Source organism: Spermophilus citellus, assembly GCF_964194105.1.
Source record: "Spermophilus citellus genome assembly, chromosome: 1".
NCBI classification, from domain to species: domain Eukaryota; kingdom Metazoa; phylum Chordata; class Mammalia; order Rodentia; family Sciuridae; genus Spermophilus; species Spermophilus citellus.
In genome coordinates, this window is record NC_138182.1 from 133,336,329 (window position 1) to 133,355,716 (window position 19,388).

The window sequence follows — 19,388 nt, forward strand, 5'->3', positions numbered from 1 at the left end:
TCTACATTTACATCTTCAGTTTTATCATTGCATTAGGCTGAGATTTTTTTTTTTTTTTGTACTGAGGATTGAACCCAGAGGCAATTTACCACTGAGATCTGAGTCCTTTTTATTTTTTATGTTAAGAGTCTCCCCAAGTTGCCCAGGCTGGCCTCTAACTTGTGATCCTATTGCCACAGTTTTCCAGTTTTTAGCTAAGTATGGAACTCAGGGGTGATTTACCACTGAGCTACATCTCTAGCCCTTGTTTATTTGTTGTTTTGAGACAGGGGGCCTCAGAATTTCGATCCTCCCAAGTTGCTGGAATTATAGACATGTGTCACTGTACCTGTCACAGCCGAGATTCAAGATGAGATTTAAGATTCCTTTTTTTGGTACCTGGTATTAAATCTTTGGGGCGCTTAACCATTAAGCCACATTCCTAGCCCTTTTTTATTTTTTGAGATAGGGCCCTGCTAAATTGCTTAAATGGCTCGCCTTGCTAATTTGCTAAGGCTGGCCTTGAATTTACCAGCCTCCTGTCAGTGGTATTACAGGCCATGTACCACTATGCCTAGCTCTGAAAATACTTTTTATTTTTTTTTAATAGTGATATCTCTTGCCCTCACACAGAGTAATTATTAAACCCCAGGATTCTCTTACCTCAAAATTTTGGCATTCATCACTCTTAATTTATTTGGAAGGTAACTATTTTAAAAAAATTTTGTAGGGTGGAGTCTTACTTTGTTACTCAAGATGGTCTTAACCTCCTGGGCTTGAGCAGTTCTCCCGTCTCAATCTCCTGAGCAGCTGGGACTACAGCACAGACCACAGTGGTTGGTAGACCACTGGCAAGTGGACTATCTCTGAGCTATGCCCCTAGTCCTTTTTTGCTTTTCTTTTTGTTTTACTGGGGATTGAAACCAGGGACCACACCTGTAATCCCAATGATTTGGGAGGCTGAGATTGGAGGATTTAAGTTCTAGACTAGCCTCAGCAACTTTGTGAGACTCTGTCTCAAAATAAAAAATAAAAATGGTTGGGGATGGGCATGCAGCTTAGTGGTAAAGCAATCTCTGGTTAGATTCCAAGTAGCCAAAAACAAAATCAAAAAGAAAAACAAAACAACTTTATTTAAAAACAATTACAGGGGCTGGGGATGTGGCTCAAGCGGTAGCGCGCTTGCCTGGCATGCGTGCGACCCGGGTTCGATCCTCAGCACCACATACCAACAAAGATGTTGTGTCTGCCGAGAAGTAAAAAATAAATATTAAAAATTCTCTCTCTCTCTCTCTCTCTCTCTCTCTCTCTCTCTCTCTCCTCTCTCACTCTCTCTTTTAAAAAAAAATAAAAATAAAAACAATTACAGATTCAAAGAAGTTGTGAAGATAGGGTAGAGAGGTCTCTTGCACCTTCACCTAGTTTTCTTTTTTTTTTTTAAAGTATTTATTTTTTAGTTGTACACAATATCATCTTTATTTTATTTATTTTTATGTGGTGCTGAGGATGGAACCCAGGCCTTGCACATGCTAGGCAAGTGCGCCACCACTGAGCCACAACCCCAGCCCTCACCTAGTTTTCCCCACAAGTCATTTTAATATTTTTACAGTGCCTGGGATTAAACCCAGGGCCTTACTCATATTATGCAAATGCTCTGTCACTGAGTGCGTCCCCAGCCCTTTTTAAAATTTTGAGACAAGTTCTTGCTAAGTTGCCAGGCTGCTCTTGAACTTTCGATCCTCCCTACTTCAGCCCTGCCCCACAGAAGCTGGGATTACCAGCTAGAATTTTTTTGGTTTTGGTTCTGGGGATTCAGTGAACCCAGGAGCTTGTATGTGCTAAGTGCATGCCTTACCACTGATCTTTACCCCTGGCCCAGAATTTTGGGGTAGTAAAAAAGACTGAAAATGGGTAAGGGTTAGAATAAGTCACTAAAACATTAGTGTGCTGCACAATGGAGTAGGGAAGGAAAGTGACACATTTGGTGTCAGTTCTTAAGAAGTTCTTTTAGGAAAAGCTTAAGCAGGTTAAAGGTGGTAGCACACACCTAAAATCCCAGCTACTTAGTAGGCTAAAGCAGGAGGATCATAAGTTGAAGGCCAGCTTGAGCAATTTAGTGAGACCCTGTCTCAAAATAAAACGGACTGAGGATGTAGTAGCTCAGTGGTGGAGCAATTGCCTATCATGTGTGAGGACCTGGGTTCATCCCCATACTGTAAAATTTTAAAAAATTAAAAAAATAAAGGGCTAGGGAATGTAGCTCAGTGGTCAAGTGCCTCTGGGTTCAAACCCAGTACCACAGGGGAAAAAAAAGCCCAAGCAAGGGACACCATTCAGCCTTTCAGCTCTCCATTTGCTCAGTAAACATTGACATGGAAAACATTGACATGGGACGTAGATGTCTCTACCTTAGAAAGAGTTCTAAAGCAAGGTACTTGCTAAAAATTTAGATCTTGGGTTCATTGTAGGAGAGTCTTATGTTTCAGCTTAGGAGTCTCCGTTTTCAAATATTCCAGGGTGTTGTGATGAAGATTTTCACTGACTGTTCTTGAGAAGTTAGTATTTAGAGTTTTAAAGAGACAAGTATTTTTGCTAATTTACATTTGTAGGTTAGTGGCTTTTAAACTTTGTGTACAGTAGCCCACATTGAATCCAGGGCCTCATGCATGCTTGGCAAATATTCTATCACTGAGCTTCAGCCCCAGCCTTTTCCATTTCATTTTTATTTTTGAGACAAGTTGTTCAGGCTGGCCTCAAACTTTCTCTTGCCTCAGTCTCCAGAGTAGCTGGGATTATAGGCATGAGCCACTGTGCCCTCTGACTTTCAAACTTTGGAGCATAGTGACATAGTGACATCTAGATTCTTACACACACACACACATACACACACACACACGAAAATATTCACTGCAGTTGTGGACATTTACTCTTGCTGTTCTTAAATGCTGGCTTTATTTTTATCATAGCATGACCCTGAATTGATATCACAGCCAATGTCTCTATCCTCAGTTTGATAACGCTGTTCTAGATAGTTAAGTGATGTCCGTGTAAGGTTGGTGGCACAATTACTCATGATTACTGAGATGGAAAGATGATGTGTGATTCTACCTTTTCCCCCTTTTTTTTGGGGGGGGGGGCTTTTATTATTATTTAAAAATATTTTTCTGCTTTGCTAGTCATTCACTATCCTGAATTTGGGTCCTTTTTCTTTTTTTCATTTTAGTAGCCTCTAATTTCCATTCATCATTATGTAATTAAGTGCGTCCTCTGTTATTAGAAACACTTTGAGGGCTAAAGGTGTAGCTCAGTGATACAATGCTTATGTGTGAACACCTGGGTTCGATCTCTAGCATGGCATACAAAACCAAACAGAAAACACTTCATGTTTGAGTAGTTTATATACTTATGGGGGAAAGGCAAAGAGAAAACCAATCCAGGTGAGAACTATTAATGTTCTCATTGAATTCCACAGGATAAATAAATCAAGATTCCACAGCATTTTTTTTTTATTGATTGTTCAAAACATTACAGAGCTCATGATATATCATCTTTCATACATTAGACTCAATTGGGTTTTGAACTCCCATTTTTACCCCAAATACAGATTGCAGAATCACAACTGTTACATACTCACATTATTACATAATGGCATATTAGTGACTGTTGTATTCTGCTACCTTTCCTATCCCCTACTATCCCCCCTCCCCTCCCCTCCCCCCCTCCCCTCCCCCCCTCCCCTCCCCCCCTCCCCTCCCCTCCCCCCCTCCCCTCCCCTCCCCTCCCCTCCCATCTTCCCTCTCTATCTCCTCTGCTGTTGTTCAATTCTCTCCCCTTTTCCCCCCTCCCCCTTGCCCCTCGCCCCTCATAACCTCTTATAATTTTGTGTATCATTGAAGGTCTCCTACCATTTCCATATGCTTTCCCTTCTCTCTCCCTTTCTCTCCCCCCATTCGTCTTTGTTTACTGTTTGTCTTTTCCTCATGCTCTTCCTTCCTGTTCTGTTCTTATTTGCTCTCTATATCAAAGAAGACATTTGGCATTTGTTTTTTAGGGCTTGGCTAGCTTCACTTAGCATAATAGCATTTTTTTTTTTTTGTACCTGGGATTTAACCTAGGGGTGCTTAACCTCTGAGCTCTTTTTTATTTTTTATTTTGAGACAGGCTCCCACTAAGTTGGTTAGAACTTGCTAAGTTGCTGAGGCTGACTTTGAATTTGTGATCTTCCTGCATCAGCCTCCTGGGTTGTTGGGATTATAGGTGTGCATCACCACGTTCAGCTCACGGCTTTCTTGATATAACCAGCTTTAAAGTAATTAGCTGGGGTCGTGCTCACATTGAGAGTATGTATATATTTCTTTACATATTTTTACTTATTTTTTTGTAGTGCTGGGGATCAGTCCCAGGGCCTTGTGCATGCTAGGCAAGAGCTCTACCACTAAGCTTCACCTTCAGCCTCGGCATGGGGAATATAAATTCAAGATATGAGGAGGGGGCTGAAAGCAGTGGCATATACTTGTAATCCTGCTAGAGAGACCAAGGCAGAAAGATCCGAATCTTTTTTCATGTTGCCTGGGCAACATGAAACTGACTCAGAATTAACTAAATAAATAAATTAAATTAGTACTGGGGATAAATCTCAGTGGTATAGTGCCCTGGGTTTAATCCTCAATATGAATGGGTGGAGGGGCATATGAGGAGATTCCTAAACTCCACTGTTATAAAAATAATATAAAATTAATTTTGGCTAAGAAAAGTGGCTAATGTTTATTGACCTTGAATCCATTTTTTTGGTGGGGAGGGTACTGGGAATTGAACCAAGAGGTACTAATACCACTGAGCTACATCCCCACTTTTTCTATCTTTTTGATTTTGAAATAGGGTCTTGCTAAGTTGCCCAGGCTGGCTTTGAACTTTCATTCTTCCTGCTTCAGCCTCTTGAGTCCCTGGGATTACAGGTTTGCACAGCATACCTGTATCTATATTGTCATTTAAAAAAAAATATGTAAGAACACCTGTATGTAGAAAAGATTAAATGCTCAATCAGTGAGTCAGGAAGCAAGCAGTTATCAGATGCTATGCTAGATTAAAAAGCAACTTTCTACAAAGTCAAATACAGTTGAGGAGAGTGCCTTTCCATTTTGAACTAGCCCAGACCCATGCTTGTAATACTGTAGGTGAAAAAAATGCTTTTCTTTTCTTTTCTTTCTTTCTTTTTTTTTTTTATGGTTTGTAAGTATTTGCTGTTAATTTGTTGGTTTGAGGTAGCCAAGACTCTTCTAAAGACTTTTAAGAAGAAAAATATTAAAATTGGATACCTGCTCTGTGTTGGCTCTGTTTAAATCCCTGCCCTAGTTGTGTTACCCAGTTTCATGAATTTGTTTTCAACAAAGGAATTCTGAACCTTTTTGGGAGCATGAGAACATATTTTTAAGACTCTGAGTGCCAGACTTCAAAAAGACAAAAACAAAACCAAAACAGACATATATAACATTTGCATCTGATTGGAGGGATTCTGCCTCACTCACTACCTGAAGCCAGTCTAAGAACTGTTGCCTTATAGGACTGGCGTTAGAATCTTATTGTTAGGTACTGTTTGATCCAGTCAGTGCTTAAAATTAGCATGTTTATATATATGCTAAAATTTTTGGTAGTGTGATTTAAGTTTTATGAGAAGGCAACTGAGTATGGCCAGTTTAAAGGTCAGGTTCTTGATAATTGAGCCCAGGCAAATTAAACAACAGTTATTTCTAGGTCTACGTGAGAAGGAAATTTATTGACCCCAGTTTATTTGAAGCTGATAATTGTGAAGATTTTGTATTCTGGACCACTGCTTTGAAAATTGAGTGTCTAGGGGTTGGGGTTGTAGCTCAGTGTTAGAGCGCTTGGCTACCATGTGTGAGGCTCTGGGTTTGATCCTTAGCACCTCATAAAAATGAATACATAAAGGTATTGTTCATCTACAGCTAAAAAAAAAATAAAAATAAAGGGTCTGGATTAACTAGTATTAATACAAATGAAATAGACAAGAGTAGAAAAAAAGAATAAAGCAAACATATCATTGTGTATCACATAAGGTTCAGTATTTGCTGAAACTTTTATGTAATTGTGTATATTTATGTATGTATACAATGTACACATGTATGCATGTGTAAATTTCTATATTGGGTTACAATCTGAAAATATCTGCTGATGGAGTAAGTATATGATTTTAAAAAAGCTTGAAAGCCACAAGTTGTATACCTGTCTGTTTTGAAATTCCTTTGAGTATTTGAGTTCTTGGTAGTTTTGTGTTTGGGAGGTTGGAATTGTAGGCTTAAAAGAGTTAGGAGATAAGAATAAAGGAGCAACTTTTTTGTTTTTTGACTCTTTAATGATTCACCAATAAAGGTGAAACTAGATTTTACTTTTTTAGTATTTTTGAGTAGTTAAGAATGGATTTACTTTGTAAATCTTTTGAAAACTGTTAACCAGAGGAAGATATATATTTATGTTACAAAGTCCTATTTGTAAGTAATTGAAGATGTTGCATGTAGTTCAGTGAATATAACACATGACATTGGATATCAGGTTGTTTGATAGTACATCCTTTTTAATTCAACACTGGAAAGGTCCATTTTAAGTGAAGTCAGCTATTCTATTGTTGCTTAGGGCAATCATTTGGAGTATTTCTGTTTATACCTAAAATGTAGGACCAAAGAAATGGAGGTTTTTGCTGGGCGTGGTGGCGCATGCCTGTAATTGCAGTGGCTTGGGAGGCTGAGTCATGAGGATCTCCGGTTCAAAACCAGCCTCAGCAAAAGTGAGGTGCTGAGCAACTCCGTGAGACCCTGTCTCTAAAGAAAGTACAAAATAGGGCCGAGGATGTGGCTCAGTGGTCAGGTGCCCCTGAGTTTAATCCTCGGTACCCAAAAAAGCAGAAATGGAGGGTGGAAGGGGGTAGTTAGTAGATTTTTGTTTTATTTAAATATAAAATAGTTATAAGGAATAGTCATAAATAAACATGAAAGCTGTTTACATTTAAGCATTGAATTATAAATGTCAACTTACTGGATTCTTTTTTTCTTTCTTTCTTTTCTTTCAAAGGTTTGGGCCCCATGGGATCCCTGTGACAGTATTTCCTAAAAGGGAATATAAGGATAAACCGGAAGCCAGGCAGCTCCAAAGTAATACATTCCAAGAAGGGACAGAAGTCAAGTGTGAAGTGAATGGTGCTGTTCCCAACGATCCTTCTGTCCCACCTCCTGAGCTGAGTTTGGCTGAAAGCCTGTGGACTTCCAAACCACCACCTCTCTTCCATGAAGGAGCACCTTATCCTCCCCCTTTGTTTATCAGGGACACATATAACCAATCAATACCTCAGCCTCCTCCTCGGAAAATTAAGCGACCCAAACGAAAAATGTACCGGGAAGAACCCACTTCAATAATGAATGCTATTAAACTACGACCCAGACAAGTCCTCTGCGATAAGTGTAAAAACAGTGTTGTTGCTGAAAAAAAGGAAATTAGAAAAGGTAGTAGTGCAAGTGACTCTTCTAAATATGAAGATAAAAAACGGAGAAATGAAAGTGTAGCTACTGTGAACAAAAAACTGAAAACTGACCATAAAGTGGATGGGAAAAACCAAAATGAAAGCCAGAGAAGAAATGCTGTGGTTAAGGTTTCAAATATTGCTCACAGCAGAGGCAGAGTAGTCAAAGTTTCTGCTCAGGCAAATACGTCAAAAGCTCAGTTAAGTACTAAAAAAGTGCTCCAGAGTAAGAACATGGATCATGCAAAAGCTCGGGAAGTATTGAAAATTGCCAAAGAAAAGGCACAAAAGAAGCAAAGTGAAACCTCTACTTCCAAAAATGCACATTCAAAAGTCCATTTCACTCGTCGATACCAGAATCCTAGCTCAGGTTCCCTTCCACCCCGGGTTCGTTTAAAACCACAGAGGTACAGGAATGAAGAAAATGACTCTTCTCTGAAGACAGGACTCGAGAAAATGCGGAGTGGCAAGATGGCACCCAAGCCCCAGTCTCGCTGCACCTCCACCCGCTCAGCAGGTGAGGCCCCTTCAGAAAATCAGAGTCCCTCAAAAGGCCCTGAAGAGGCCAGCAGTGGGGTTCAGGACACAAGTGAAGTGCCTGTACCTGGTGAGCAGGATGAACCACAGACACTGGGCAAAAAGGGCAGCAAAAGCAATATCTCTGTTTACATGACCCTAAATCACAAGAAATCTGACTCTTCCAGTGCTTCAGTGTGTAGCATTGATAGCACAGATGATTTGAAATCCTCCAACTCTGAGTGTAGCTCTTCTGAAAGCTTTGATTTTCCTCCAGGCAGTATGCATGTACCTTCCACCTCCTCCACTTCCTCCTCTTCAAAGGAAGAGAAAAAGCTCAGTAATTCCTTGAAAATGAAAATCTTTTCCAAAAACGTCTCTAAATGCGTCACACCAGATGGCAGGACCATATGTGTAGGGGACATTGTTTGGGCCAAGATATATGGCTTCCCTTGGTGGCCAGCCCGTATTCTTACTATAACTGTGAGCCGGAAAGATAACGGCCTTTTAGTCCAACAGGAGGCCCGTATTTCGTGGTTTGGGTCTCCAACAACATCTTTCCTTGCTCTTTCGCAACTCTCCCCCTTTTTAGAAAACTTCCAGTCACGCTTTAATAAGAAGAGAAAGGGCCTGTATCGCAAGGCTATCACAGAGGCGGCTAAGGCTGCCAAGCAGCTGACCCCTGAAGTGCGGGCTCTGTTGACACAGTTTGAAACGTGAACATGGACAGTAAGGTAGGCAAGAACCCTTGGAAGGCACCACAGATTTTCTAGTCTAGCTAGGAATAATTTCTACAAAATAGCTTGGCCAAATTGGAGAGAAAAATTGCACTCAGTTGGCTGACTTTTTATACTACCTTATAGCCATTTTTAGACTGAGAAGCTTAAACTGAACATGCAATCAAATTTTGTCTTCAGGAAGTGAGATTTTAGCAGTATTTTCCAATTTTGAAATCTTAAAAACATCCCAAGGCATAGAAGCCATAGCCTCAACTGAAACTGAATTTTTTCAGGGACTGTTAATTGCTATTTGTACTATTACTGTATATATATCTTCACATATATATAACATTGCCTGTCACTATGTGACATAGGTTGTGTATTTGGGATTTAGTAAGGGCTGGTGACCTGGGGGCACATTGTGGATATTTAATGACTACTTTTTTTTTTTAAACTAAAGAAAATTAGTCTTTCTATGGTCATAATGGTATAAAAGTTTGATATTTGGGTGTTTGACAAACTGAGATGCTTGCTTTGACAAACTGAATGCTTGCTATTCAGTGACATGCTGGGGAAGTAGCCCAGTATTTGGGATTAAAACTGTCAAGACTGGACAGGTTTGAGTCATTGTTCTCCTTTGTGCAGTGGGGATATAACAGACTTTCAAGCTTCTGGTTTGGGAGCTTAGATAGGTTTGGTTTTGGATATGTAAATAGTTGATTGCTAAATTTGGTCAGATTTCTCCTGACTGGCTGTTCCTAAATTCTTAGGATACGTCCCAGTAAATTACACTTTGTGAATTAATTGTCAAATGTGTAATTGTTGCATTTTGGATGTACCTAATTTGATAATTAAAAAAAAATTTCCATTTAAGGTATCTGTTTGCAGGTCAGAAAATGAGAAAATGTAATTGTGTAATGCTCTGAAATGTAAAAAAAAAAAAAAAATACAAACAAGAAAACAAAACGAAAAAAATCTGTAAATAAAATCGACTAAATCCAAATTATTTGTGTGTGTTTCTCAAAAAGCTTTGAAATATTTCAAGATGGTTTGCCCTATCAGGGAATACATTATCTGAGAATAGGTGAAATTCAGATAAGAGATCAATCAGTACACTCTTAATGTGAGGTTTTATAGTCTGGAGGTCTGATGTGCTTCTAGATTTGATACTCCCCTCCCACCAAGTTCTCAAATGTATAGGTTTTAATATTTTCCTTTTTAGCCGTAATATTTCACTACATGCTTAGTTTCTAAGGAATTAGAACCAGTCTCATTTGGGGATTAGAACCAGTCTCTTTTCTGTTTGATCTTCTGCCTCAGGTGCCACTGCTTTTTGCTGGTAACTTACTTAGCTTGCTATTTTTCTAAATGTTCTATCTGTCCCTGAGATTTGATCTCTTATTTTGCAGTTTTAGCTTTGTACTGTTAGTGAAAAAATATATCTGATTGCCTGTGAAGGCAAGTTTATCCCAACATTTTAAAAGTTGCTTATAAGACTTGCGTATAAATTTTAAGTGTGATATAATTTCAATTCAACACTTTTAGATACTTGAACCTTTAAAAGGGCAATTTTTCATGTATTTCTAAATAATCCAGTTTGAAATGTGTCAATTCAACACTTTTGGAAACTTGAACCTTTGAAAGGGCAATTTTTCATGTATGTCTAATCCAGTTTTGAAATGTGTTAGTTACTATGAAATTAATAATGATTAATAGAGATTGGAGATCTATAGTCTCCTGTCAGCTTCCTTAAGGTCATGAACTTCTTTGATTACCAATTTCTGCAAAAGCAAGTAGAATTTCTTCTGGGGAATTTTAGTCAATGCTTTTTGATTCTAATAAACACACAATTAAAAAAAAAGATTTCACTTTAAAAACATATTCTTTCCTGCAAACAGAAACAACTACTATAGAATTTTTTTATTATAACAGGTTGAAGGAAGTTCACAGTGTTGGAGAGGTTATAAAAATTATCTTTAAATATTTTCTGAGTATCTTTCAGATTATTGAACTTTTTCATTCAGGTATTTTTAAACGTTTGAATATAAAGACAAATTTAAACAAAAGTCACTTAAAGTATGTTATCTTAAGGCTTTGTAATGAACTGGGTTTTATCAGAATAGTGATTTTGAAAGTGGATTGCTAATACAGTCAGGTACTTTGACAAATATGCTTTTGTGGCTTAAACCATATTTGGTTTGTTTCAGAAGCCATGGGGAAAAAGAAGAAAAAACTCATGATTGTAGAGTACAAAACTAACATTCACTTTTGTAGTTTATACTATTGAGGAAAAGGTTGAGGCATAATAACAAATGTACATGATCTAGTTATGTCAAATAATCCCTCGATTTAAATTTACAGTCTGGTGTGTTTCACTATACCTCTCAGTAGGGAGGGACAAGTTTTAGAGAATTCCTGTAATCTTAAAATGCATATTCTAAACACTAATAATCCAATAGCTGATTATTAAAGTGTTGTATTCAAATAGAAATGTCTTAGATGAATCCAACCAGTATCTACTGCAGATGAAGGTAGAGTTGAATTGGATAATTATAGCCATTTTTGCATTTCTGTTAGAAGTGCTAAAGGTGCTTTTTTCATGGAGATAATCCAACTGGATATTTTTTCCCTTTGAATAGAGAAAAAGTAGGGTTACATCAAGTTTCTAGTGGTCTAAAAGAAGTGGCCAAAACAAAGGATAAGCAAGGGGAGAAACACAGTGAAATCAGATCTTTGAAAACTCAGAAATCATAAAAAATTGAAAGCATCAGATTTTTTCCCCCCTTTTTTTCCTGAAACTTATAGACCAGAAAGCTTCCTGGTCATTTTGAAGGGACATCTGCTCAACTCTCATTTACAGATGTGGAACCAGAAATGTAAAAGATGGGGAAACTAGGATTCACTAGTCTGTATGTCCTTAAGTGACTTTGATGGAAAAAATTTCTAAGTAGATAGTAATTGTAGCTAAGTACTAAGTATATGAATAGACAGGAATTTAGAGATGATACTTACTGTAGGCAAAGAACATGGGACCATATTAAAATCAACCATATTACATATCTTTATTTGTGGGTTTGGGCTTCTAAATTACAAACTATTGAATTTCAGCTGGGTGTCATGGTATGTGCTTATTATCCCAGCTACTTGGAAGGGTGAAGCAGGAGGATTACAAGTTTTGAGGCCAGCCTAGGCACTTTAGTGAGACCCTGTTGTGAAAAGGGCTAGAGATGCAGCCCATTGGTAGATCACTTATATAGCATTCGAAAAAAGGTTCTGGATTCAGTCCCTAGTACTGCAAGAAAAAAGAGAAACTGAATTTCACCTCTATATAAAGAGGCTGTACCTTTCTGAAATTGATTATGTTGAAAGGAACATACATATTTAAAAGATTGCAAGGTGGCCAGTTTGCCTTTTTACTGAATAACTGGATTGGGAATTGCAAATAAAAAATCTGTAATTTGGATTTAAAATCAGGTTTTTCTATTTTAAGTTGTGAATGTTCTATGGTTTGTGCTGCACTGGTTCCATTTGTTATTACTTTTAGCAGACTGGCAAATTTCTAGAAAAGTCAATAATATTTTAACTCAAGGATTTATGTCCAGTGATGGCCCCCAATAGGGAATTTGACTGAACCAAGACCCATTTTCTAAGTTAGGGGAAATCAGGTTTTGCTTTGGGAGTGTACTAATTATACCTGTTAAGACAATATCTATTAGAAATGCCTAATACAGGAACTCAGAATTAGGTGGGGCCATCCAACTGCCAGGAGAAGGTAAACAGCTAAGCTGTATTGATTTTACCTTGTTCTAAGTAATGAGGCTCTTCATATTCTGTTTTTGTGTACACTTAATTGTGTTCCTTCTTCAAGCTTGCATTGAATTGAAAAGTGGAAGCATTTGCAGTTTGCATTTCTGTTGTGTTATTCTGAATAAGAAATAGGAAGTTTAAAGTCATAGTGATATAGATGATTTATATTTTAGTTTTGTAAGGTATCTTTATACCATGGATAACTGACACTAAGATTGAAATGACTCTTTGTTTGATCTTCACTCAAGTAAAAAACAATATTTTATCATTTTACTTTTTGCAGTTATAGGTATGGATCCCAGGTTCTTACCCTGAGCTTTTCCCCCAGCCAAGACTTAACATTTATATAGATCCAAACAGATTTTCCTTGTTGGATCAAGTAGAAATAGTGTTTTGTTTTAATAAAGCATTGCAGTTTTTTGGTATTTAAAAATTTGTGCTTAAATAGGCATAATGTAAAATTTACCATTGAACTCAGGAGCACTCAACCACTGAGCCATCCCCAACCCTATTTTGTATTTTATTTACAGTCAGGGTCTCACTGAGTTGCTTCGTGTCTCCCTTTTTGCTGAGGCTGGCTTTGAACTCGGGATCCTCCTCCCTCAGCCTCCTGAGCGGCTGGGATTACAGGCATACGCCACCATGCCTGACTCTAAATTTACCAACTTAAAATCAATTTTCATTGTACAGTTTTATGGTATGACATATATTCACATTGTTGTGCAACCATCACAACTATCCATCAGTAATTTTTTTTTTTTTTGTACTGGAAATTGAACCCTGGGGACTTTACAACTGAGCAATATCCTTAGCCCTTTTTATTTTTTAAATTTTATGACAGGGTTTTCCTGTTCCCCAGGCTGCCCTTGAACTTAATGATCCTTCTGCTTCATCCTCCCAAGTAGCTGGGATCACACACCTGGCTTTTGATAGAATCTTTAAATTTTAAATCTTTAAATATTGTTCTAGTGGGTATTGGAAATTAAGTCATAGGACCCACCCGTTTTCTGGGGAGGTCATCGCTGTAATTGGATTAAGCTACTGGTAGTGCCAGCCTTCCAGGATTCATTCCTGGTCCACTTGTAGCCCTGTGCAAGGAAATGTTGCCCCAAGTGCTAATGGTGCCCCACTTTCAAAAACTACATCTTGGTAGAATTTCTAGGTGAATAAATGTGACTGCATCTACCTATCAGGAATAGGTTTTAATTAAAATGGTCCCCTTCCAGTAATAAGGACAATTATTGGACAATTTTTATGAATGTGGAAATAAGTTATTAGTAATTAAATTAGATTACTAGCCCATCATACTTTTGTCATATTTTCATTATTCATATACTGCTTTCTTTAATTTATTCACTTCCCCCTTTGTATGTGAGTAGTTAATAGAAAACAAATAATGCCTTGCCATACACAACGTTTAACTTTAATAAAGTTCTGTGATCATCTTTTGTACCACAATTTCATAGGAGATACTGAATTAATTTTTATATTGAAATCTAGCTTGGGATGGACTGAGTCAAATTTCAGTGATTTTTTTTTTTTAATCCCTGAAAAATCTAATTGCTGAACCTTAATTTTTTCATATAGATTTCAGCATTATTCTGTGAGGAGGGGTAAAGAGGAGATATTGTAAACTCAAAAGTCAATCATCAAATGCTGAATTTCTGAGTCAGTTTCATTTTTCAGTTGAAAAACATAGGTGGCTATAATGGATGTTGTCTGACTCAATGGGCCTTCTTTTATTGAGTTTCACCTTTTCTTTGTAAAACAATTTCATAAAGCTTTCATGTTGAAAACAGGCCATTCTTAAAACTTAGTTTAAACATGAATTAAATATTTTTCTTCAGCTTCCCAATTATTTGGTAAGGTCTCTTAAATAAATTGAAAACAATTGTCATTTAAATATAGAACTTTCCTTATAAGAATGTGACAGTTGCCACTTTATGTTGCTTTGAAATCTGACTCTTAATCAGAAACCATGATTAAAACTCATGGTCATTCTGTACTGGTGTCAGTATCAAGAAGCAAAAACAAGTACTCCTTAGCTGAAGTGTTAGGTTTCTATGATCACACACCACCTCCCCGCCTTTTTTGAAAATTAAAAACCTTGTCTTTATAATAATTCATAGCAAGTTTTAGCAAGAGTGTCTTTTCCTTTTTTTAAAAAAACTATTTAACATAGTTTTGTTACACTCAGTGCCTCCTGCTCAGTTCTTTCGGCCCAGAGATTCACTTAAAAGCTGTTGAAAACCCTAGGAGTATAGTTTTTCCCCACAGGTAAAATATATTAGAAGTTCTTGGTTGCCTGAGGAGAGTGTTTTTGTAGAAATATGGGAGTGTCATCCAGCTGATTGTAAAATATACAAGCGGGTCCTTATGAGTATACAACTTGCCAGTGATGCAGGTAAGCTGGAGCATTATCAGTTTTGCATCAGTAGCATGTGGTAGCAGGCTTTTATTGAGCAAAGAATCATCTCTCTCACTTTTTAGGCATGTGGTCGAAAGTACAAGCTTCTGAGCCTGATAGCCTAGATTCACAACTTGACAAGTCAGGCAAGTTACCTCAGTATCATCATCTGTGAAATGGCAGAATAATAGTAACTCTTCTTAAGGTAATGGTGAGAATTTAGATATTTAAAGCACTAGAAAAGAGCCTGGCACAAGACCTACATAAATACTTCCTATCACTAACACCATCTTTGTGTAAATGGCAGAGAAATTTCATTCTGATGGTTTTTGATAACTATTTTTTGTGACATACATTCATTTTAAATGAAAAAATGTTATTTAGGTTTCAATAATCAGTGTGATTATTCCAGTCATCACGGTATGATTATTCACAGATTTCTAGAAGTAGCATGAACTCACTGATTTTAACTGGCATTTGAGGAGGGTAGGTAGGTTGGAGGTCACGGGACCCCACGATGAAAACTCCTATTTAACTCACATTAGCATGTTACTCTTCATGTAACATACTTCACTCACGTATGTAACTCCCATTTCCACTCTGTGGCAGGCACAGGGCGTGGCGTGATTAGAAATGATCATCTACTTATGTATGGATAGGATATGTACTAACAACTGATCACCACCTCCCATGGCCTGTACCCCCCAAATCCTTCCCCTGGCTCTGAGAAGACTGAGCTCCTTGCATGAAGCTCCTGTCAGAGCTTGACAATGACAAAGGTATTAGAACCACAAAACTATACCTGTCAGATTTTAAGTAACCGTGGATTTGCACAGATGCTGTGTTCCCTTGGGACCTTGGCATTTTGTTATTTTAATGTTTTGGTGAGCAGTAAGCAGTGGATATTAATTGGAAAAAATTGCGTTGCTACTGGTTTGATTGAGTAGGAAGCTGTTTCCCTTCCCAGGAGGGATATACTTAACATTTCAAGGCCAAGATTTATGTCTCATGGCCTTATTTTCCAAAGGATAGTCATTTTTATCCATGATTCATTTTTGAGATGCTGTTGATTACAAACCTATGATTTCTCCCAGTTTAGATTTTATCAAGGAATTTTGCAGGGAGTGGCGCATCTAGGTGTGAGTCCTGGTGTGATGGGAAGAACTATGTGCAGTTTGTTCAAAACTAGAAAAATAACTGGTTAGAAAAACAGCACTAAGGCTAGAAAACCAGAATGTCTTGTAAAATGAGGTACTATTTATGCATTTCCGATTCTTCTGTGTTGCATCCCGTTGTATTAAAATCTATATTGAGTGTTTAGTGAAATAATAGGTACATGTGTATAATCTTAATCGTTGAGATTTCAATCCTGGACTTTGCACTGAGAGCATGACCTCTTCTACTTCCTTCTTTCACTCCAAAAGGGGGACTGACTGTTGATACCCTGTTCTGATTTGTGCCTTTAGATCTCTGCTGCCTCCCAGGAATAGGGCCTTCGCAGCAGCTTTCTCTTAAAGGACCAAATGAGGAACTTCCAGGGAAATCGCGCCTTCCATGGGGGTATCCCTCCTTTCACTGCGTCACAGCCAGGCTCCCTGGCTCTTCCTAACGCAGATCCTGCATGGTGATGAATTTCTAAAGAACATGGAGACCCTGGAAGCATTGAAGGGAAACTCACATTAAATATTAGCACCAGACTCACAAGCCAGGCGCTGTGGAGGGGACTAGCATACTGGTATTTTATGTAGCATTCCAGGAGCTTGCCAAAGAGGAAATGTACAGAAGATGAGATAGATCATTCTTTGATGTATCTTAGCTCCCTGCTTTAGAATCAAAAAACAGATTCTTTAGAATGATTGTTGGAACCTAACAAAAGTTTTACTTAGGGACAGTTTCCAAAGAGAAGTTCTCTAGTGCATTCAGATTCCTTTTTCTTGCATGATTTTACTGGGTTATAGTTATAGTATATTTAATTTTTCCCTTGCAAAATAACCTCATTATTAAACCTCATTTAAAAATTGTTTTCATCTGGATTAAAACTCAGAGGTAATTATATTTAAACCTCAGGTATATACAGGATTTTTCCTTTTCAATGTCAGAAAGCCCTTTTAAAAAACTTTTTTTTTTATCATATGTGACTGCTTCTGATTAGAATTTTAAAACTATCTAAATCAGTGACCCTCGAGTTGAGTACACTGAAGTGACAGGTGAATTGATTCTTATTTGTACTTAAACTAGGGAAGAGGAGGTAAGCAAACAAGCAAATATGTTAAATGAAAGCTTAAAAGACCAGTCCTTCATCGGAATTATGCTTAGTATTTGGAGTCTCTGTTGTGAAAGCCTGAGGTTTAACTCATAACTGCTATTTTTCAACCAGTTATCACCTCATAAATGTTAGGTCCTGAGTAGTACGCAAGGTGGTCATCCCTGTGGAAAGAAAAGGGGCTTAAGATGGTGGATGGTCTTTTGGAAACAGGTCTTCAGAGTTTGTGAATGATGTGATACGAGGGAGGATACTGCAGACCTTGTTGAAGATCAGAATTGCCCCAACCCTAGGCTAGGGTTAGCCGTTACTTTTTTGGGGTCAGGAACATTAAATGTGAGTCCCCTTTTGCTGCTAAGTTTTCTTGGAGGGCAGCATAGTTATGTGCCCCTGGCATTTTGCTGCTGCTTGGACTTGAGCTGGAGTGTGCCCCCTCCTGGCCGAGGCTGATGTGTCTGCACGGCTCTCAAGTCTTGTAGTATCAAAGCTTCGCATTTTGTGAAGCCAGCAGTTTACCCAGAATACATAAATTATGAAAATTCAACTGAATTTTGGTCTTATTTTTCAATTATTTTTTTTTTTGTAAAATAGATGAAAAAGAACTCAAATGACTGCTCTATTTTTGTTAACTTGGTTTTTTCTACCATAGGTCTCAACAAATGGCAGCTATTACATCAGACAGTGACGAGTCCTGCTGCTCCCTTACAGTGTCTGACAGACCACTGTGGATTCAGACTGGGAGCATTGAAGTTAACAGTGAAACGGGCAGGTCTGTCTGTTTGAAGCCCTGCCACGAAGTGAAGAGGGCATCATGTCATCACTTAATCATTCCTGAAGTAGACTAGGCTAGATTTCAAAGAATTCATTAGTCCTTTTTCTTTAGTTTTCATTGACCTTGATAGCTGGATGTACTTCATGTAGGTGATAGCTTTAATGAGTGAAAATAACTTTTAATTGATTCTACCTGCTGTGATGAAGAAGCAGAGCTTCCTGTGAGTTTCCATAAATTGAGCACAGTTTCTTGTAGGATGGTAGCAGTTGGGAGTTTCTTTGAAGAATTATATGACATAGCTGCGTATCCATGAAAATCAAGTACTGGGTTTCTTCATTTTTTTCCCTATTTCAATCTTTGTCACTTTTATATTCATTTCTTTAATCTCCTATGAGTGATTGCTTCTTCCTGTATACATAAGTATGAATACACACACACACACAATCTTGAATTCATCTCAGAACCGTTGTCATTTACGTAAGGTAAGAATTCCAGGGGTGGTAAAAGATAATACTGAAATGTAGTTATAATCTATTTCCATAAGCTTTTATTGATTTCCTGGATGATGCCTGAATGGCTTATTTTGGACTCTTTTATTTGGTAGGAAAAGTTCAGGGATTTTTGTGTTGTTGCTGTGCTCCTTTTGAATTTATGATATTTCATTACTTTCTAAATAAAAGTAGGAAGTATTTAGCCTTCCTTTTGGGGTAGGGGCAGTGCTGTTAATCTGGTATTTTTGCAGCTACTGAAGAGCTAAATAGTTGCAAATGAGCTATAATTTGCAAGCTGTGTCAGAAGGCCATGTTTTAGATCAGAGACTGGTTGAATTTGGGACTCATCTGTAATGGTGGTAGCTACCTTACAGTGATCTCTTGAGGGAACAGTGGTTTCGGTTTTCGCCCCTCTCATAGGAATCCTTGGCTTTCCTGCTCTGATCTTAACTGAACTTGAGGAGGCCTCACGAAGATCAGTCAGGTTTTGAGACTCAAAAATAGAAGGAAATGGAATCATATGTGGCATTGACCCTTTTTTCTCTCAAAAAAGTTTTATGTGAGTCTAAATCTCTGAGGGTTGTGATCATATTAGCTGGATCTCTTACTTTTAGAAAGTAAAAACTTTTCTTTTTTTTTTTTTTAGAATTTTTTTTTTTAATATTTATTTTTTAGTTCTCGGCGGACACAACATCTTTGTTTGTATGTGGTGCTGAGGATCGAACCCGGGCCACATGCATGCCAGGCGAGCGCGCTACCGCTTGAGCCACATCCCCAGCCCGTAAAAACTTTTCTTAACGTGGAATTTTAAAACTTAATCATTCTTTTTCTTCAGAAGCGAGGACTGCCTTCGCCTTTCATATTGATGTGTGCATTATTTATGGCTACAAGTCATTTTTCATTGTT

At 37.9% G+C, this 19,388-nt stretch overlaps 1 protein-coding gene across 1 annotated transcript in view; it reads left to right on the plus strand.

Annotated features, from left to right (window-relative positions):
- Positions 1–19,388, plus strand: part of PWWP2A (PWWP domain containing 2A) — a 45,095-nt gene that overhangs the window by 15,093 nt on the left and 10,614 nt on the right. The window contains 2 exon segments of the mRNA XM_081284094.1: positions 7,063–8,024; positions 17,869–17,988. Of these exon segments, the coding sequence (XP_081140220.1) occupies positions 7,063–8,024; positions 17,869–17,988 (1,082 nt within the window).